The sequence below is a fragment of the Pimephales promelas genome, chromosome 21 (assembly GCF_988280905.1).
Source record: "Pimephales promelas chromosome 21, fPimPro1.hap1.1, whole genome shotgun sequence".
NCBI classification, from domain to species: domain Eukaryota; kingdom Metazoa; phylum Chordata; class Actinopteri; order Cypriniformes; family Leuciscidae; genus Pimephales; species Pimephales promelas.
In genome coordinates, this window is record NC_142789.1 from 10,122,649 (window position 1) to 10,141,818 (window position 19,170).

A 19,170-nucleotide genomic window follows, 5' to 3' on the forward strand; every position below is an offset into this window, starting at 1 on the left:
TGTACACTTCTAATGTACAATGTACACTTCCGGCTTTTCAAATAGTACATTCTTTATTATTCTACTCTTAGCATGGAAGTTAAATGTATCTGCTTCTATGAACATGTAACAGCATCACAAAATATTTCAGTAAATAATAGCTGCTTGTCATTCTATTTATTTTTTATTTATTTTGATCTTTGCCAAAAAAAGAAAGAATGCCTTGTACATGCTGACATAAACAGTAGCCAGATTAGATCACTGGAACATTAAGGCTATGTATGAATAGTAATACTTTGCAGTTAAGATTAATCAGTTAATAATGTGTTTTCAGTTGTAAGACAGTGTAGATGCTTTTTATCTATGCTTTTTATATTTGAGCAGGAGTTTCCATGTTTCCAAGATTAATAAATTGAACTGAGTTTATGCTTTTTTGGTATAGCTCATTTATGCTGACCTTCAGTACACATTGACCAATTGTTGAAGCAGCAGTTTATTCTATCAGTTGTCTACTTTAATAAGGAGTCTAAGAAAGAGTATTTATTGTCCTCCATATTTTATAGTAATATTAGTAATAATATTATTATAGTATAATAATTTTGTCCCTAATTGTAAGAGAGAAATGTAAAGTCCTTAAAACTGTTGTTACTTCTGAGTGTATTTTCTTTTTTAAAATATTAATGTATGTCAGATTCTGATTGTTAAGTTGATTACAACAAACGAGCAACAGTTACAACACACACACACACACACACACACACACACACACACACACACACACACACACACACACACACACAAACAACAAAAAAATAATAATACATAGCCAAAGTAAATAAGTACTTAAATTAAATCATTAAAAGTACTTCAATTACAGTTACATCAGTACAGTATCTGAAATGTGTTACACTGTTATGATTTTTTGCATGATTTTCATTGTTTAACAGGGTCGATGTAAGGAGGGTGGGATCCAGATAGACAGATGTGTTTAAAACATATCATGCTAAAATAATTTATAAAACCAATGCTTTGATAAATATAATAGATATTAAAAACAACAACAACAACAACATAATGCTTGAGGTTGTGTGATGTTTTGATGAAAGTGTGTGTGTTTTGAGCTTAGATGGGTGACTCCGCACTCCGCAGCATCTCTTCCTCCCGGCAGGAGGAGTGGCTTCACTTCCGCCTGAATGCGACACATCCGAGCGAACCCCCGTCTTCGGCTGAGATCCGCGCGTGCGAAGTAGGTAGAGCAGATCTCCCCTTTGTTACATAAACATTTTCTGACTCGCTTTGCTACTACGACGGTCGAGGACACCAAGGTATTTTTTGTGCTGAAAATTATAATTAACGTTATGTCATTCCTGTTATATTCTGTGTCCATTATTTGCTTTAAATATGCGGACAGCTCGCTCTCGCAACCGCACATGAGCGGTCGCTTATAGCTTTGATGGTAGCAGGCCTAAAAAGAGTGACCTGAAGCGATAGAAGTACAATTATAACGTGCAACACGAATTTAGGCAATCAAGTAACAAATATATTTCTCGATAATGGTATTATTAGAATGTTGTTACTTATGTATTTATTTGTAACGATTCGTGCTGTCCATGTACCTTAGCTTAGCTTGTAGCCTAGCATACATGCAAATTAGCTTCTCTTCATTGTTTTTGTGTTTGTCGGGGAAATAAGTCGACGAATAGACATTTAATTCGGTATATATAGTTGACCTGAGTGTGTAAGTCAGTAATGTTACAAACATTGCGAAAAAATTGAAATGGTCTAAATATGTGCGGTTTGTTGCAAAACAATCTTCGTCATGGCGCTCTAGTAGATTTTTTTTTTTTTTTACTGTGTCTTACTATTTCTCTTTTAGACTAAAATTTTGAAGCTGTAAAGTGTCTTCATGGCCGTCAGAAGAGGACACATAAGGTATTTAAAAGTGAGTATTTATTTATAATATACAGTAAAGGGGCTTTCACACAGGACGCGGTATGCGCTGCGTTCACAAACCCATTCATTTCAATGGCTTGCGCCGCGCGAAGACGTTTTGTTGCTGCGTCGACAAAAGCGCAAGCGCACCATTAACTTGCTCGCGCGCAGGCCGCGGTCAAAGTTCAAAATAGTTTAACTTTTGCCGATGCGTTCTGTGACGATTATCAGCGCGGCCAATAGAAACGGGACATCAAAATGGCTGAACAGCTTACACTGTCAGAATTTCCTGAGCTGTACAATAATATCTGTCTGCAGAGCAGCAGTTTTACACCAGCAGTTTTACCCCGCGCATGCGCAGTTGCACCCCAGCGGTTTTACCCCGCGCATGCGCAGTTTCACTACAACAGTTTTACCCGCGAATTCGCAGTTTCAATATAGCAGTTTTACCCGCGCATATTGTTCAGTATTAAAACGATCTAATGGTTATTGTTACCAATTATTTTTGCTTATTAGTCTGCAGAGCCACAGTTTCACCCCGCACTTGCGCAGTTTCACATCAACAGTTACCCGTGCATGCCCAATTTCAATATATAGTTTTTGTTACCAATTAGTTTTGCTTATTAGTTATTTTTTGCTGTTGCTCGCAGGCCGTCGTGTTCCTTATAAAACAGTGCTTGTATCAGGAACACACTACACTATTCTTTTACATTTTTCCTCCAAAAAATAAATAGCCTGGCCTATGTACACTTAATTGCTCAATGCCTGGTATAACACACCAACTTCTGATTAGACATTCAAAGGCGAACTATTAGTCTAAATCAATATATGTCTAATTATTCTTAAATTAATTAAATCTGCCAGATGAAACAAATGACTTGAACACAAATTAACAATAATTTCAAATATTTAATTAATTTTGGAGACATTACCAAGAATACACTTATATTTCAATTCAATTGGCTTTATGCACAGCTGCACTACTTCCTGAACTTAAGCCAGCTCTTTTGTTTCCTGTCTTCCATTATTGGACAAATTGATTAGTTCAGGTGTGCCTGACCTCAGTAGTCAAGGCAACAATAATCAGACACACCTGAATTAATCAAGCTTGGCCAATAATGGCAGACAGGAAACAAAGGAGCTGGCTTAAGTTCAGGAAGTAGTGCAGCTGTGCATAAAGCCAATTACCAGAGAGACATACTGATTCAGACAGACAGACTGGCATACTGATACACAGACACAGACAGACATATTGATACACAGCCATACATACTGATAGACAGACAGACAGACATACTGATACAGACAGACAGGCATACTGACATACATACACAGACACACTGATACAGACAGACATATTGAGAGACAGACATACTGATACAGACAGACAAACTAATACACAGACATACTGATACAGACAGACAGGCATACTGATATACATAGACAGACACAATGATACAGACAGACAGACATATTGATACAGACAGACCGTCTAATATACATACTGATACAGACAGATAGACACCAAGTCTGTCACCAATTAGAAAAAAAAATAAAATTAAATGTCAGGGTTTTAAAATGACGACACACTAACATTTTTCTTGTCCTTAACCTCAGACATGAAAAAGAGCATGTCCTCTCTGTTTTTAAATGTAAAATAGAATAGGGCTCTTAATTCATCATCCTCATCCAAAGTTGTGGCACAATGTGAATGTAGTGGAGAAAGGGCTTTCTTCCTCCTCCATGCTGTCAATGCGTGGTGGCAAGTACTTGCTCTTCATCAGCGGGTGATTGTCCTTTAACCATTCCACACCTTTCCTGATGCTGCTCATCATATTGGCATTCTTTATGAAAAATATTTGAAAATTAACAGCAATCAACAATTTTATATTTTCAGATAAATAAAACTTGAAGTCTAAATATATTATATACATTGCAGAACTCTACAAAATACCTCAAAATTGTGTGGTGTCGTGTCCCCCTCCAGTGCTCCTATGCCATATTTAATTTCTCCTGGTCCATTCATCTGTTGTAGAAGAGCACAGTGTGATGTAATGTATTTCAATTGTACCCAAGACTACAAAATGTTTCATTTAATAAAATGTATAATTTCATGCATATGCAATGCAGAACCAAACTAAGATTTGATTTACTTAGAATTTACACGAGAGAATTCAGCTATTTGAATCAATCCACTTTACAAAAACAAACAAAAATAACAAAGGTCAATGTCCCTGCCCTAATGCAGGTTGTCCACCAGTTAAGACTTTTAAGCCCTTTTTAATACTGCATCATAAAACTACAACATTACATTTAGCAAGAACATACATTTAAAGAAGTACATGCCCGTAATGATCAGACTAGCTCTAGACCATTTGGCTTGGGGCACATGTGTGTTCACAGGGGTCTTTTGGGGTCTTTCAAGGATCAACCCTGCAACAATGGGACTTGGTGTGTGTTTTAAGAACCCAACTGATATCTGTGTTCCCTGAAAGTCTAAGTATAGAATATTGTCGACTGAAAATAGGATGAATAAATAAACGAAATACTTTGACAACAAAAGCTCACTTCACTGTCAGTGAGGCAAGATCCAACCGCCATGTGCAATCCAACCGCCTCAGCCCAATGTGCAAGCCACCTTCCATGTCTGACAAAATACAAAAAGACAACAATGAGCACAAAGTTGTGCAGAATACTGAGTCCTGAGCAAGGACTGTCCCTAAAGTTAGTTTACTAAAAGTCACTCTGGATAATAGTGTCTGCTAAATGACAAATAATAATAACTAAACCTTAGAAACAAAATTCTCCATGAGGAGAAGGCACCACTTCTTGTGTCATCATGAATGTCATGCTGAGAAAAAAAGCAATACTAACATGAATACTATAAACAACAATAATATTAATATAACGTAGACATAAGACTTATAGCAGTGAAATCAACGGGTTCATGAAACATTCATTTTACAATATATTTTTTGATATAACAGACTGGAGACAGACTGATAAAAGTCCAGTAACGTTACTTACCATATAACTTAATCACGAAGACCCCACAGGATGTCATGTCGAGTTGATGGGAGATATGCTGAAATGGCAAATTTCATTTCGAAAAACAAAGAAATCAAACAGGACGTTAGTGTTCCGAAAACAAGACAACAAAATACCCTTACCTTGTTTTTTTTTTTTTTTTTTTTTTTCATTTTGATCCAACGGCCTGGTGCTACTGTCATAGCAAGTTTGCTGCAACATGAATATATGTTAAATAAAAGAATGATTTGTCCTACAGCACTGCTGAACTGAAGACAATAACTTATTCAAAACGCGTGGATAAAACTGCTATAGTGAAACTGCGCATGCGCGGGGTGAAACTGCAGCTCTGCAGTCAGACCCTTCTCGAGCTGTACGATACAATTTTGACATCGTCAGAAAAACTGTGTCATGGAGACATCTCCATTCAAGTTGGCTAGTCAGGTGTGTTTTAATATATGTATAATTTCTTCGTTTGTTATCTGAATAAATGTTTTATTCTAAAAAAACTGAGCTCATGATTCGTGTGTTGATTTCGATGTTATATGTGTACACGCGCACACACATGTATATCATACGGCATAGCACCGCGCAAATCACCTTGTATCTGAAGGGCAACGCTCAACCCAGCTGCCAGCACAGCGCATACCGCGTCCTGTGTGAAAGCCCCATAACGTTACTGTTTCTTCAAAGATATGTGAGCTATCATATAACAATTCGACACCAATACTATCGATCTATGCATTTTATTACCGCGTCCTGTGTGAAAGCCCCATAACGTTACTGTTTCTTCAAGGATATGTGAGCTATCATATAACAATTCGACACCAATACTATCGATTTATGCATTTTATTATTTATTTGTTTGATTATTGGGACGAATTTTGGTGATGAATAAAAAATTCGGCCGCAAAAAAAAAAATGATAGCTTGGAGGGCTGACATCATGACCTAAACTGTGATTGTTAAAAGCATCAGAGATGCTTCAATTAAACGTGTCATGCGCGCAACGTGGATAAGCTACCAAAGGTAAAAATGTCGGCTGTGTGAACGCACTTCACCATGACAAAAATAACTTTACTTGGGCTGCTTTAATTTATCACTTTCTTACAGCATGTTTGAACAGCATGTATACCAAGTATAATTACTGAAACGTTATTTTCGATTTTTTTTTTTTTTTTTTTTTCTTTTAAGTAATTTTTTTTAGGTAAAAATTGTTGCATCAATAAATGTCTTGAGTATTATTATTAAGGCCATTGCACACTGGAGTATGAAATTTTCGTATGCGTTTTTTCGTGTTCCAGCCTAAAAATTCGTCACGCACAGAAACCTTGCACACTGAGTCCGATGCGTATTTATTAAACCTTTGCGGGGAAAAACGCAAAAATTCAAAATAGGGCTGCAACTAACGACTATTTTAATAGTCGACTAGTCTCCGACTATTGAAACGATTAGTCGACTAATCGGATTATTATTACGTTTTTCTAAAATTTAGCATGAATTGCTTTAATTCTGTGGAAAATGATAGTAAACACAAGAAAGAAGGGGGTACTTCAATGAAAAATGCATATTTTATTGAACTTTGCTGCTGATAGGCCGATTCATACTAAAAGTAAATAAAAAATGCCCTGTCTAAAACCAATTAGGCAGAGTGCTTGGTCAGTATAGACATAAATATATAAATAGAGAAACTCTATCATTTTTATAAAGGCCAGGCACATTTGTTTTACAAGAAAAAAATAATTAAAATCAAGTAAACATTTTCTTCCTGTAAACCAGGGGCAGGCACATTAGCAGCAATAAAACAGTAAACAAAAATATTAAGTGCATTTTGTGAGATACATTCAGTGGTCAATCTGTTGCAAAATAACTTTACTACTCGTGATCCAAAACAAAACGTATTGGCTTCCATGTTATTTGTCCTATTTTCCGCAATTGAAGGCGCACCTTCAATGAATGACCTATTTTAGAACATTTTTCATATATAGGGCGCACCGGATTATGAGGTGCATAAGATACTGCAGTCACACGTTTGACTGGGTTTGCGACTTTGCGTTATGCATCAACTAGATGTGCTAAAGGGAATGTAGTGCGCGGCGCCGGAGCTGGTGAGACGTTTATTAGTGTGAGCGCGCTGGGGCGTGCACGTAACTTTCGCAGCCTGGACTCATATATTGCGGCGGCTCGTCAGCAACAGCTGGCTGTTATGAATGAGAGTGAGACGACCCGGTTACTATGAACGGGGAGCGCTTTATGAAGGTTCTGTGATGCCCGAGTAGCGCCGGGGACAGTGTGTCTGTTAAGAGTGAGCGCTCGTGAGCGGGAGACGCACATAACCTGATTTATACGAGGTTGAACTGGCCGTGTGACAAAGCAGGCATAAGATGGACACGAGCGCGAGTTCACGGGTGAATGAAAACGCGGGGCGTTGTTAACTAATTGGTCCATATAAAAAGATCCGGATTATAAGGCACACTGTCGTTTTTTGAGAAGGTTAAAGGCTTTTAAGTTCGCCTTATAGTGCGGAAAATACGGTAAATCTTACCGAGGCGATTCAAACTCCGTTTTATTCAACTGTCCGACGTGCTTTCTCTTTAAATGTTCGTGCATCACCGAGGTGCTGCCGTGAGAGCAGGACTGCTTTGCATGATACAGGTAATCTTTTTATACACTGTATCCAGGCTAAAATGCTCTCAAACTTTAGATGTTTTGGTATGTGCAGCTGCTGCGTTGGACAACCCCATTTCTGTATGTTATCGCTCAGCAGAGAAGCGAATGTGCTCGGTCGGAAAAAAAAAACATGTCTGGCGACCAGGGAACTACACTGCGACCAAAATGGTCGCATATGCGACCTTTTGAAATCCCATTGCGACCCTAATTTTTAATGGGTCGCAAATGTATCACTGACTATTTTGACGGGTCTGTTTTTTTTTTAGTTTCTTTCGGGTTGTATTTAATCTTCTAAAACCTGTCGGATCTTCCGCTTTTTGTCCCGCCAAAGCCTTTTTTGATCGCGGATGAGTGTTGTGGAGTAGAATGACTGATGCGTTTGACAGGGCGCAAACGAGCTGAGAGAGAGAGAGAGTCTTCTATCACTTCTATCACTATCACGTCTTCACACAACACAAGCGCTGTCTTGCTCTCTCTCTCTATCGTGCGCATATTATTCAAATGACATGATAGTAAAAGGTTTGTGTCTTTATTATAGGCATGCTAACCATAATCATAGGCTACCATCTGAGCCTGCATGGCGGCAGGAAAAAGACGCAGAGATGTAAGACACCGTGTCTCTTCCTTACACCAAAGGTAGATTTGCGGTCTGGTGTTCGGCTGATAAACTCTGCCATGAGCTAACTAATTATATTGCTAGCGCTGAAATTGACATCGACTAACGTTATATGATCACTAGCAGTTTTTTAGACTAACGTTAGTTTTTTCATAATCACAATCGCGTGATTCGCGTCAAGACACCTGATTGGCTAATACTACACACTGAAGATAAATTAAATGTTTTATTTATAATTTAGATGAGAATAAAGTTAGGGTTAGTTAAAATAAAGAAAAAAAAATATATTGATCTGAAATATTGCAAATTAATTTTACATTCATTCAAGTACAATTACCAAACATACATCAAGGTAATTTTGTCTTTTTATTAATTTAATTAATAAACTAATTATATAAAACTATTGTCAGTGCACTACAAATAAACTGGTTCTATGCCTTTATTAATAAAACTTAAACAACTTAAAAAATACGAGGCTTAAGACATTTATAAAAATGCCATTTTTGTTTTGCTTTTCACTCCATTGTACCGAAATCGTACCGAACCGTCTGAACCAAGGTATGAACCCAACCCAACCGTGACTTCTGTACCGTTCCACCCCTAATGCAGTTTCATTATTATTCATTACTATCCAGAGTGCGGCTTACTATAAATAATTTGTGCGACCAAATCATGTTTTGCGCCAGTAACTGAAAAAGTTAGTAGCTCAAGTGCCACCAGTGGAAAAGGTTAGTGTAGTCCCCTGCTGGCGACAATTCGACAATTAAATTCATTGTCGACTATTTCTATTATCGATTTTTGTCGACGAATCGTTCAGGGTTCGTATGGGTGCTTGAAATCCTTGAAAATGCTTGAATTTTGATGTTGTGTTTTCAAGGTTTGAAAAGTGCTTAAATTTTGGATAAAATGCTTGAAAGTGCTTGAAATTGTAACTGTTTCTTACACAACAAATACCTATCTGACTGAATATTTCATTTATTAAATGGCGAAATAAATCGTTTGCTGTGGCCCGAGCGTGATTGTTCCTGGTGTTCCCCGCAACGTTGGCCAGGTTTCACACTCATCTATCGAATCCTGGTGCGTTTGCGTGCATCTTACGTCATCACAAACGTGCACGACGCATGATAGAAACAATAACACCAAATTAATAGAAAAACATTACTGTATTTTATATTGCTTTTTTTTATTAATTTGGTGTTATTATGTGCAGCTGAGTGAACAACACAGGTTGTGTATTGCATTTGGCTCTGCTGATTGCAAACGCAGGAGAAAGTGGACTTCTAATAATTTGTTGGCATGAGTCAACGCGCTATACGTGCGAATACACTGCAGACTCGTATCCAAGGTAAATCAACATTACACTATCATCCCTTACATGTGTTTTATTTAACTAAATACATAATAATCAGCTAAAACACATGCGCAGGTCACTTGTTTAGTGATTCTGTGATTCTTTCACATTCGGTTCGGGAGCAGCCGAACTCAGAGCACCTCCTCCAGGTAGTCTTGGATTCGGTAGCCTACCTGAGGCAAAATTACTAAATAGGCAGCACGAATTATATATTTCTAACTCCAAACAATTGGCCACTGAACCAGCTGATAAAATCTTCATTTGATTCGATCCGTGATTACAACTTGACACTCTGAACCGATCGCATTTTACTGATGCAAAAGACGCGCGCACACGCACTGAGAGGGAGCTCGGTGTGTCAGTGTGTGTACCGGTTGTGGTAACATATTAAATAATGACGCAGTTACAAGGTGTGTGTAATATAAACTACTTAGTCAACATTAACAGTAAATGCTGTTCGGTTTTCTTACTGCTGCTATCCTTCTAGTCACTTCTGAACTTGACACAACTGAACGTCAGGTGACGGGTTGCCAGATATCACAAAAAGAGCAAAACAAGCCCCTTAAACTCAGTATAATAAGCAGAAAAATGTACCAGGGAACACATTTAAACATAACAGTATTGCTAATATTATCCTACCAAATTAAAAGGAAGTTACTAATTTATTATGAATAGAATAGCTCAAAATAAAATTTTTAGATATTATAAACTGATTGATAAGGTAAAGAAATATCATGAGATTGAAAGATTATTCAGCAACACTTTATTTAAAGTTTAAGTGCACCTATGAGTTGTATTTAAAATCAGTCAGTGTTCACTATATTTAGCTCAAAATAGTTTACTTAATAAATTATTTGCCATAAAAAGGTCAAACAGGGAGAAGAACTTTTCATTTCTGAAGTATTTGGGTTTATTTAGTATACAAAGCCCTTGATGATTTTTCGAGAATAACTACATGTATAAATAACTACTGATATATACTACTGATAATAACTAATATCGTTACCGTGAAATAAAATTAGTATTACCGTGAAACAGAATTTTGGTCATACCGCCCACCCCTATGTCATTTGGATCAAATCCTCCAACAACATTTTAAAAAAATAAAACCTGTGTTTTGCTTCAATATCTGATCCTTCTGCTATTACGAAACACAATTTTGGCTGTATATTTCATATTAGCCTATCTCTTTTAATGTGGAAAAACCACTAAATAATATTTTTTTACTATGCATTGTTTTGTAATTTACGGTGGATAAGGTGATGGAAAAAGCTTTAAAATGGACCTTGAAAGTGCTTGAAAAGTGCTTGAATTTGACCTAGGAAAAGGTGTACGAACCCTGTCGTTGCAGCCCTAATTCAAAATGGATTTGTCAAGCAGTGAGGATGATTTTGTTGTCCTCTCTCTTATTGAAAAGAGAAGAAAGAGAAAATATTACGTCCATCCAATCCTGAAATTGTGCTGAGAGGAAGCACCTCCTTATCAAGGAGTTTCGAATTTTGTAGTTTCGGAGGTGGTGTGCAAGCGTGATTGACATAACATGAGGTCGAATTTCAGACTCAGTGTGCAAATGCAATGAAATTTTCGTATGCGTTTTTTCGTGTTCGTCAGCCTTAAAATTCGTCACGCACAGAAACCTTGCACACTGAGTCCGATGCGAATTTATTAAACCGATTGCGGAAAAAAACGCAAAAATACAAAATGGATTCGTCAAGCAGTGAGGATGATTTCATTGTCCTCTCGAGAAGAAAGAGAAAATATTGCGTCCATCCAATCCTGATATTGCGCCGAGAGGAAGCCCCTCCTTATCAAGGATTTGCGAATTTATGTCAAGCGATTCAAAATTTACCTCAGAATGTCAGTGGAACAGTTTGATGCTTTGCTTGCGATTCTGGAGCCACATTTTAAAAACAAGACCACCAATTTCCGTGAACCAATCGATTCTGAACAGAGACTGTCAGGTATGGACACACAGACACGCACGCGCACGGGGAAGCGCTGGGCAGACAGCGCTGTATAGGCTACAGGTTATAAATTGTACCCAAATAATACATTAGTTATCGAATTGGCTGCTCAATCACACATTAATCGATCCGAAATTTCAATCTGATTGAAAGGGGTGGTTATTCCTTTCATAATCCAATCGAGAGAAGAGAACAAACACTTGATCCAATTGAAAACTGAAAATGAAAGCACTACGCATATGCGCAATGATGTGCGGAACGAGCTCCATAGACAGTTAACGAGCTCCCCCCGGCCCTGAATTGTCCTCTCAAAAAACCTCTCAAAATACTGGCTGTGGATACGAAAAACGCAGAAAATCGAACCCAATCCGAATTTTTTTTTGGACGGACGAAAGTTTCGGACGCGGTGTGCAAGCGTGATTGACATAACATGAGGTCGATTTTTTTTTTTTTTTTTTTGTTTTATTTATTTATTTATTTTAAACATGCGAAAATTCCGGATGCGAATTTCAGACTCGGTGTGCAATGGCCTTAAAGCCCAGGAATTGCAGTTAGCATCTAACCAAAACGTGCAAACAGCGGTATATTGCATAGTGTTATTAGATCCATATTTATATAATGTTGCAACTGATTTGTTGCTGCAGGTTTGTGAGGTTCAGAACCAGGGTAATGACAGAGACTCACACAAGGGTGCCAGCTCAGTAAAGGTAAAATTGGCCTTTATTTCTGTCTGTAGACAAATGCTGGATATTATTGATATTTGTACTTGCTCTTTTTGTTTCAGTTTAAGTGTGCCAATGTAAATTTGATGATTTGCAAACAATGCATGTTCTTCTGTGAAGCAGGAAGTATACGATATGCCGAACGGTTACGAGGACCACATGGGTGATGAGCCAAGTGATGCAAAAACCAACCTGATTGTCAACTACCTGCCCCAGAACATGAGTCAGGAGGAGCTCCGCAGTCTCTTCAGCAGCATTGGCGAGGTGGAGTCAGCCAAACTCATAAGAGACAAGATGGCAGGTATGTCTCACATGAGCTCAACACAATGAGTCTGTGGCTTTCTCTTCTGTGATATCTGTATGTGTAGGCAAAGGCTATTTTTTTTGCATACGTTCTTGTTTATTTTCAGCTCTCTTTTTTTTTTTTTTTTTGAGGATTAATTTATTTTCATATTTAAGGTCTATAGGGAGTGATTTTTCAATATTTAAGATCTGTTGATATTAAAACAGATCTTTGAGCAGTTTATTGAAGCCTGGGTCATGGTTTGTAGCAGAATTTTCTACTGTGGTATTTTATGCTCTAAAACAGTTGGATCAAAATTAGAATTTTTTTCCCCTCTATTTGTAAAGGATTTACTCATTATTCATTGTGGTAAAATTCAATTTCATTTAGCTTTTGATTAGATTTGGTGTCACCCCAATGTGTTGAGTCAAGCACATTTGCTTTTTCTGTAAATTTATTTTTTTTTAGTGTGAGACTGCAAAAAGCTTGACTCTTGACATTTTTAAAACTTCTCAGTTCTTTTAATGCTGTGGGCATCCTGTCTTGCGTGCACGCACAGTGTACTTTTTTTTTTGGTTGTTTTTGTTTTCCTATTGTTTGAGGACAATTATCGATTTCCAATTGAAGTGTGGAGAACCTGGAGTAGCCAAATTATGTCGATGTGGTGCCATCTTCATGTATCTGTGCCATTAGCTTTTATTTTTATTTTCTGCCCACAGCATCTCACTATCTGTGGATTTTATTTAGAAACGTGATGTATAGTTGACATGCTGAATGTATACATTCTGTATTTTATTTACTTGAAAATGTTTGTAAATGTTTACTAATTTTTTTTTTTTTTTTTTTTTAAGGAGGTGTGAAGGAAGGTATTTGTTTATTCTTAGAAACTATTCTATAAAGTTTTTGATGTTTGACTTTTTATTTCTGTATCCTAACCATTTCTTTGTCTGATGTCAAATTTTACTTGTTTTTGATGAACATGTATTTTTTTTTCTTTCTCAATTGTCATTCACAAGATTAGCTTGTATTGTTTCTTTTGTCCAGAAAGAATAGTCTGCAGGATGTGGACGAACATTTGTTATTTTTATTTTGTTTTTTTTTCCCCCTTTTGTTTTCTCTAGGCCACAGTTTAGGGTACGGATTTGTTAACTATGTTAACCCTAGTGATGCAGAAAGGGCAATCAATACACTCAATGGCCTGAGACTACAGTCTAAAACTATCAAGGTAACGTGCTAAGAGGTGTTTTTGTATCATGTTTCATTATAGATGCCATGTTAAACTAGAATAAAAGCAATAAAGGACAACGTACAAGTCCTTCTTGCTTTCTGTAAGGAATGATTTTTTTTGGTTTCAACTATTGTTCTTTTTTTCCCTAATTGTTTTGCTTTTTTATTTTATTTTTCTTGACATTTGAAGTCTTTAGATATTGGCCCATATAATCTGTATGATTGGCTGTCTAAGCATGGTTTAAATTCGGTACAGAATTATACTGAAGTCAGTGACCTTTTTAATTTTAAAGTTCATTTATGATCAATCTGCTACTTTCATTTTTATTGTGATGTTGTGGTGTAGAAATGGAGGGTTAAAATTAAGTCAATTTCTTGAGTATGAGATTGTGCCGAACAGAAGCCCTGCGTTGAAGTCCCAGAGTTTTATTTTACTTTACTTTGTGCATTGTAGATTATTTCAAATTGAAAGTTGTCTTTTTTTTGTGTGTTGAAAGCATAGACTACAAAAACTGTTTAATATCTATGAACTACGGAATTTTATTGTATTTTTTTTTTTTTTTTTTTTTTTTGCTTTTTCATTTGTAAAAGTCTAATGTGAGGTTCCGCTTTGGCTGTACAAACTTCATTGTTCCATTAGTAATGGGGGCAAATATGATGGCTATATATATATATATATATATATATATATTATATATATGTGTGTGTGTATCCATGAAGGAAGGGGTCTTTCATGTGATCTCTCCATTAAATCAGGTCTCATATGCCCGGCCGAGCTCTGACAGCATCAAAGATGCCAACCTTTACATCAGTGGTTTACCGAAGACCATGACACAGAAGGATGTAGAGGACATGTTTACACAGTATGGGCGTATCATAAACTCCCGTGTACTGGTCGATCAGGCCTCAGGTAATGATTTCTGTCCTGAATTTTGTAATTTATCATCTTGAATGTAGTCTGGGTATCAGCTATTTTGGGGTTTCTTACCTGCATCAGGGCTGTCACGTGGAGTTGCATTCATTCGTTTTGATAAGAGGTCTGAAGCGGAGGAAGCCATCAAAGATCTTAATGGATCCAAACCAGCTGGTGGCTCTGAACCAATCACAGTGAAATTTGCTGCAAATCCAAACCAGACCAAGAATTCCCAACTGCTTTCTCAGCTCTACAACACTCAGTCCCGTCGGTTTGGGGGACCTGTTCACCACCAGGCACAGCGCTTCAGGTGAGAAAGCGGAATACTTAAGGAAATATTTTAATATTGTCCTTCATTCTGAAGATTGTCCTTTAAAGGTCCAGTTCTTCGTGATCCCATGTTTCAAACTTTTGAACTTTTGTAATGTTGTTGTTAGAGTATACATAAATCTTTTATCTGTAAAATTATAAAGCTCAAAGTTCAATGCCAAGCTAGATATTTTTTAAAGGGTTAGTTCACCCAAAAATGAAAATTTAAGTCATTAATTACTCACCCAATTCTGTACCAACCCCGTAAGACCTTCGTTCGTCTTCCGAACACGAATGAAGATATTTTTGATTAAATTTGAGAGCTGTATCACTACCACATAGGCACCCTAAGGGATTGAAACTTGACGGCCCAGGAAGTCATCGAAGAAAATATTCCATGTGACTACAGTGGCTCAACTTTAAGTTTATCAAGCGAGAATACTTTTTGTGCTGAAAACAAAAAACAAAAATAACTACTTTATTTAACAAGTCCTTTTCTTCCTTCTGGGCCTGAGACGAGAGTTCAAGAGATTTCCATATGACGCATGCGTGAGAACTACGTTATTTTTCTACTACTTCTTGTTCAGTTCTCATGCATGCGTCGTGGAAATCTCTTGAACTCTCATCTCAGGCCCAGAAGGAAGAAAAGGAATAGTCAAATGAAGTCATTATTTTTGTTGATTTTTTCGCACAAAAATTATTCTTGTCGCTTGATAAAATTAAAGTTGAGCCACTGTAGTCACATGGAATATTTTCTTCGATGACTTCCTGGGCCATCAAGTTTCAATCACTTAGGATGCCTATGTGGTATTGATACAGCTCTCAAATTTAATAAAAAATATCTTCATTTGTGTTCCGAAGATGAACGAAGGTCTTACGGGGTTGGTATAGCATGGGGTGAGTAATTAACCCTCAGAGACCTAAGGGTATTTTTACACTTAATTTTCCGTCTGGTGTTGTTTACTAGAAAAAACTTGTAAAACATCGACCCTTTGGTGCACAGACAATGGACACACCTCTTTTTTTTTTCAGGACAAATTGAACTTTCGGCATATTTGTGTTGCATTGATGTCACCTGAATGTAAAATAAGTTATGGGACCATAAAGACGAATGAAAAAATAAATCGGAAATTGAATAACTCAAATATTTATTGAAATCACACACAAATAAATAAAAGCTAAGCAAATTTCCTCTGGAAAATAGTTTGTTCATGTCTTTGGAGTCCTGGAGCACAGGAATAAACATTATAACTTGTACAGAACAAAAAATATTGACATGTTTCCAAAAGAAGTCCAGGCGTTTTGGGCCTCATTGAAATTCACTGGTGCCAAGCCTCAAAACAGTTCCTATCAGCAATCACACAGAGGGCCACATCACAGGCTTTGCATTTCTGTTTTATTTATTATTTTATTTATTATATTCTTTTTATACTTTTATACTACTTTTATTCTACTATAATACTTTTTTACAGTAAATAAATAAATGGCACTTCAGCTGGATCTATCCTGGTAATCTAGTTCCTCATCTGTCAAAAAGCTCTGTTCTCCTGAAAATCCATCATCCTGTATGGCATCTAAAAAGGCCAGCGCTTTATTTACATCCATTTTTCTCTGTGAAACGCATGTCTCTGTGCGTCTCTATCTCGCTCCACTATATCAGCGCTTGGTTCATGCGTAATGACGCACACCAATGTTTACGACAGATCAGCCTGTAATTGGTCAAACCATCACGTGATATCCAAAATGGCAGCTAGCATCGAGCTAGCGGCAAAAATGACGGAATATTTATAAATTATGGACTTCAAGACTATCAAAGTTGGATATTCGCAATTGGATTTATTGCTGAAAACCTCTGAAAGGATGCACAAGTACCAGGCTGGATGGAAAACCTTCTGTAAAGGCTAGAAAGAAACCAAAGACACCCCTGTGATGGCTAGCTTGTTAGCTTTCTGCTAGAAAAAAACCTAAGAAAATCAATAAATCTGTCATCGAGTTATGTAAACATTTATCGGAGGTGACGTTTGGCATCGTCGACGATGCCGTCGGTCTCAGAGGTTTAATGACTTAACTTTCATTTTTGGGTGAATTATCCCTTTAACAGAAGTAGCCTACATCGAACGGCCCGTTTGGACTACATCCCTCTTCTTCTTTAATGACGTCAGTAGAACAGTTTTTTTGACTAACGTTGCCATTTACTCAGCTCTTGTGGTGATTTTCTGAAGTAAAACTCATGCTTCATCTTTTGTGTGATGTACAATAAACTTTATTAAACTCATCAGTATATGTTTGATCATTCGGACCTGGTCCGAAACCGCAGACTTGTAGGCTATTAATAAATAATATACGTGGATACATACAAGCAGATGATAAATATGTTATAATAACCGTAATTAAAGTACTAAACTATACCTATTCCATCTGTATACAGCACTCTGACTCTTTAGGCATTATTGTCCGACTCGAAATGAACACTGTTACTGATAGTTTCTTATATTATCATCATTCCGTGAGATTAAATTTTCCTGAGAGACTGAGCGCGAGCTCATGAATCTCCGCCCCGGACAATTTAAACATGCTGTAAAAAATTATCAGTTGGGTATTTTTAGCTGAAACTTCACATACACATTCTGGGGACATCAGAGGCTTATTTTACATCTTGTGAAAAGGGGCATAATATGGGGCCTTTAATATTATCCTTCACTTTATGTTGTAATTTTTGTGTTGGATGTTCTTGATAGTTGGCTGTTTGTGAGAAAAGCTTGTAGCTGTCCTAGAGTTGCTCTCTGATTAATCTCTTGCTTTCACAGGTTTTCACCCATGAGTGTTGACCATATGAGTGGCGTCTCCGGAATGAATGTGGCAGGCAGCTCTTCCTCTGGATGGTGTATTTTCATCTATAATTTGGGTCAAGATGCAGACGAAGGCATCCTGTGGCAAATGTTTGGTCCGTTCGGTGCTGTCACCAACGTCAAGGTCATCCGTGACTTTAACACCAACAAATGCAAAGGGTTTGGGTTTGTTACCATGCCAAATTATGAGGAGGCAGCAATGGCCATTGCCAGCCTGAATGGATACCGCCTGGGAGACAAAGTTCTACAAGTGTCTTTCAAATCCAGCAAGTCTCACAAGTAAAGGGACTTTTTTTTTGTCTCAAGAATCTGAAAGTTAATTGAGGTTTCAGTTATTGTTGACTCTCTTCATAAACCTACTCGTACAATGTTTGGGGTGAAAAAAATTTGTGTTAGTGTTTTACTGTGGGGTTAAGCAAAAGATAGAATTTTGAAAAAGTGATTTGTCCCTGATGCCTGGCATTTCTAAAACCCTGGTCAATTTAAGTGTCCGATATATCAGAGGATCCTTTTTTGTTTGTGCACACTTTTGGGATACCTTAAAAATGTCATGGCATAATTGCTCTTTCCTTCTAACACCTCTTCCCTTAATCACAATGGACTTGTTGGTCCCATTTTCTTTATATTATAATGTGAAGGCTTTTAGCTTTTTTGTCATTACAAACTACACATTCTCACCTCTTCTAGATCTTTGTAAATAGGCCACCTATTCATTGCTCCAGCTCACCCATCTGTAAGGTAAAAGAACATTTGAAGGACCAAAGAGAGTGTAAAGCATATGCCTTTAAATGTTTTATTTTTCATGGTTGGAAGTTAAAAATTTAAACCGCAAGTATTGTCATCTATGATGTCGCGTGTTTTTTTTAATTTTTTTTTTTTATCTCAATTGCAGTTTGCTTTTTTATCGCAGGTTTTGTTTTTTCATATTAAACTTTGTATTGCATTTAATTACGCATTTATTTTTATGTTTTATTTAGAAGGTGGTTAGGAGCAGATTTGGTTTTACATGATTTTTTTTTAAACCAGCATTGAATTCACTCCCCACTTTGTAAGGTCTTAGAAGTTTCTGGATAAATGGATTGAGTCTGGTAGGAGCAGAGTTATTAGGCACATGGCTGCAGGTTGTTAATATAGAGTTGGTTAGTTACAGATGTACAATGTTCACTTACAGATGTGCTTGCAGAATTAACATTAATCCATTTAATGTAGTGTTTTACTCTATACTTAGTCAATCTCTAAATGCAGCTTTGTACATTTAAATGTGTAATTTGGATGTGCTTTGAGACCTTGTCAAAAGTCGTGTAAAGGCCACACAAAGGTGAAGATTTG

At 37.0% G+C, this 19,170-nt stretch overlaps 1 protein-coding gene and 1 long non-coding RNA gene across 16 annotated transcripts; one reads left to right on the forward strand and one right to left on the reverse strand.

Moving 5' to 3' along the window:
- Positions 1–1,142: 1,142 nt before the first annotated feature.
- elavl1b (ELAV like RNA binding protein 1b) lies at positions 1,143–18,139 on the forward strand. 15 transcript variants are annotated; one of them, XM_089124849.1, is made up of 9 exons: positions 1,143–1,225; positions 1,856–1,921; positions 12,183–12,245; positions 12,381–12,561; positions 13,395–13,409; positions 13,665–13,768; positions 14,527–14,680; positions 14,768–14,993; positions 17,800–18,139. In XM_089124849.1, the coding sequence occupies exons 2-9, from the start codon at positions 1,886–1,888 to the stop codon at positions 18,122–18,124; spliced, it is 1,104 nt and encodes a 367-aa protein (XP_088980975.1). In that variant the 5' UTR covers positions 1,143–1,225; positions 1,856–1,885; the 3' UTR covers positions 18,125–18,139. The 15 variants fall into 15 exon arrangements, with proteins under 15 accessions (XP_088980975.1, XP_088980977.1, XP_039531062.1 ...); XM_089124851.1 differs by having other exon boundaries at positions 12,384–12,561; XM_039675128.2 differs by having other exon boundaries at positions 1,146–1,229; positions 12,384–12,561.
- Positions 3,143–5,277, reverse strand: LOC148970133 (uncharacterized). The gene is made up of 4 exons (XR_016148624.1): positions 4,939–5,277; positions 4,480–4,558; positions 3,866–3,937; positions 3,143–3,755 (listed from the first exon to the last, which is right to left on the reverse strand). It is a non-coding gene; the product is annotated as an uncharacterized LOC148970133 (long non-coding RNA).
- Positions 18,140–19,170: the final 1,031 nt, after the last annotated feature.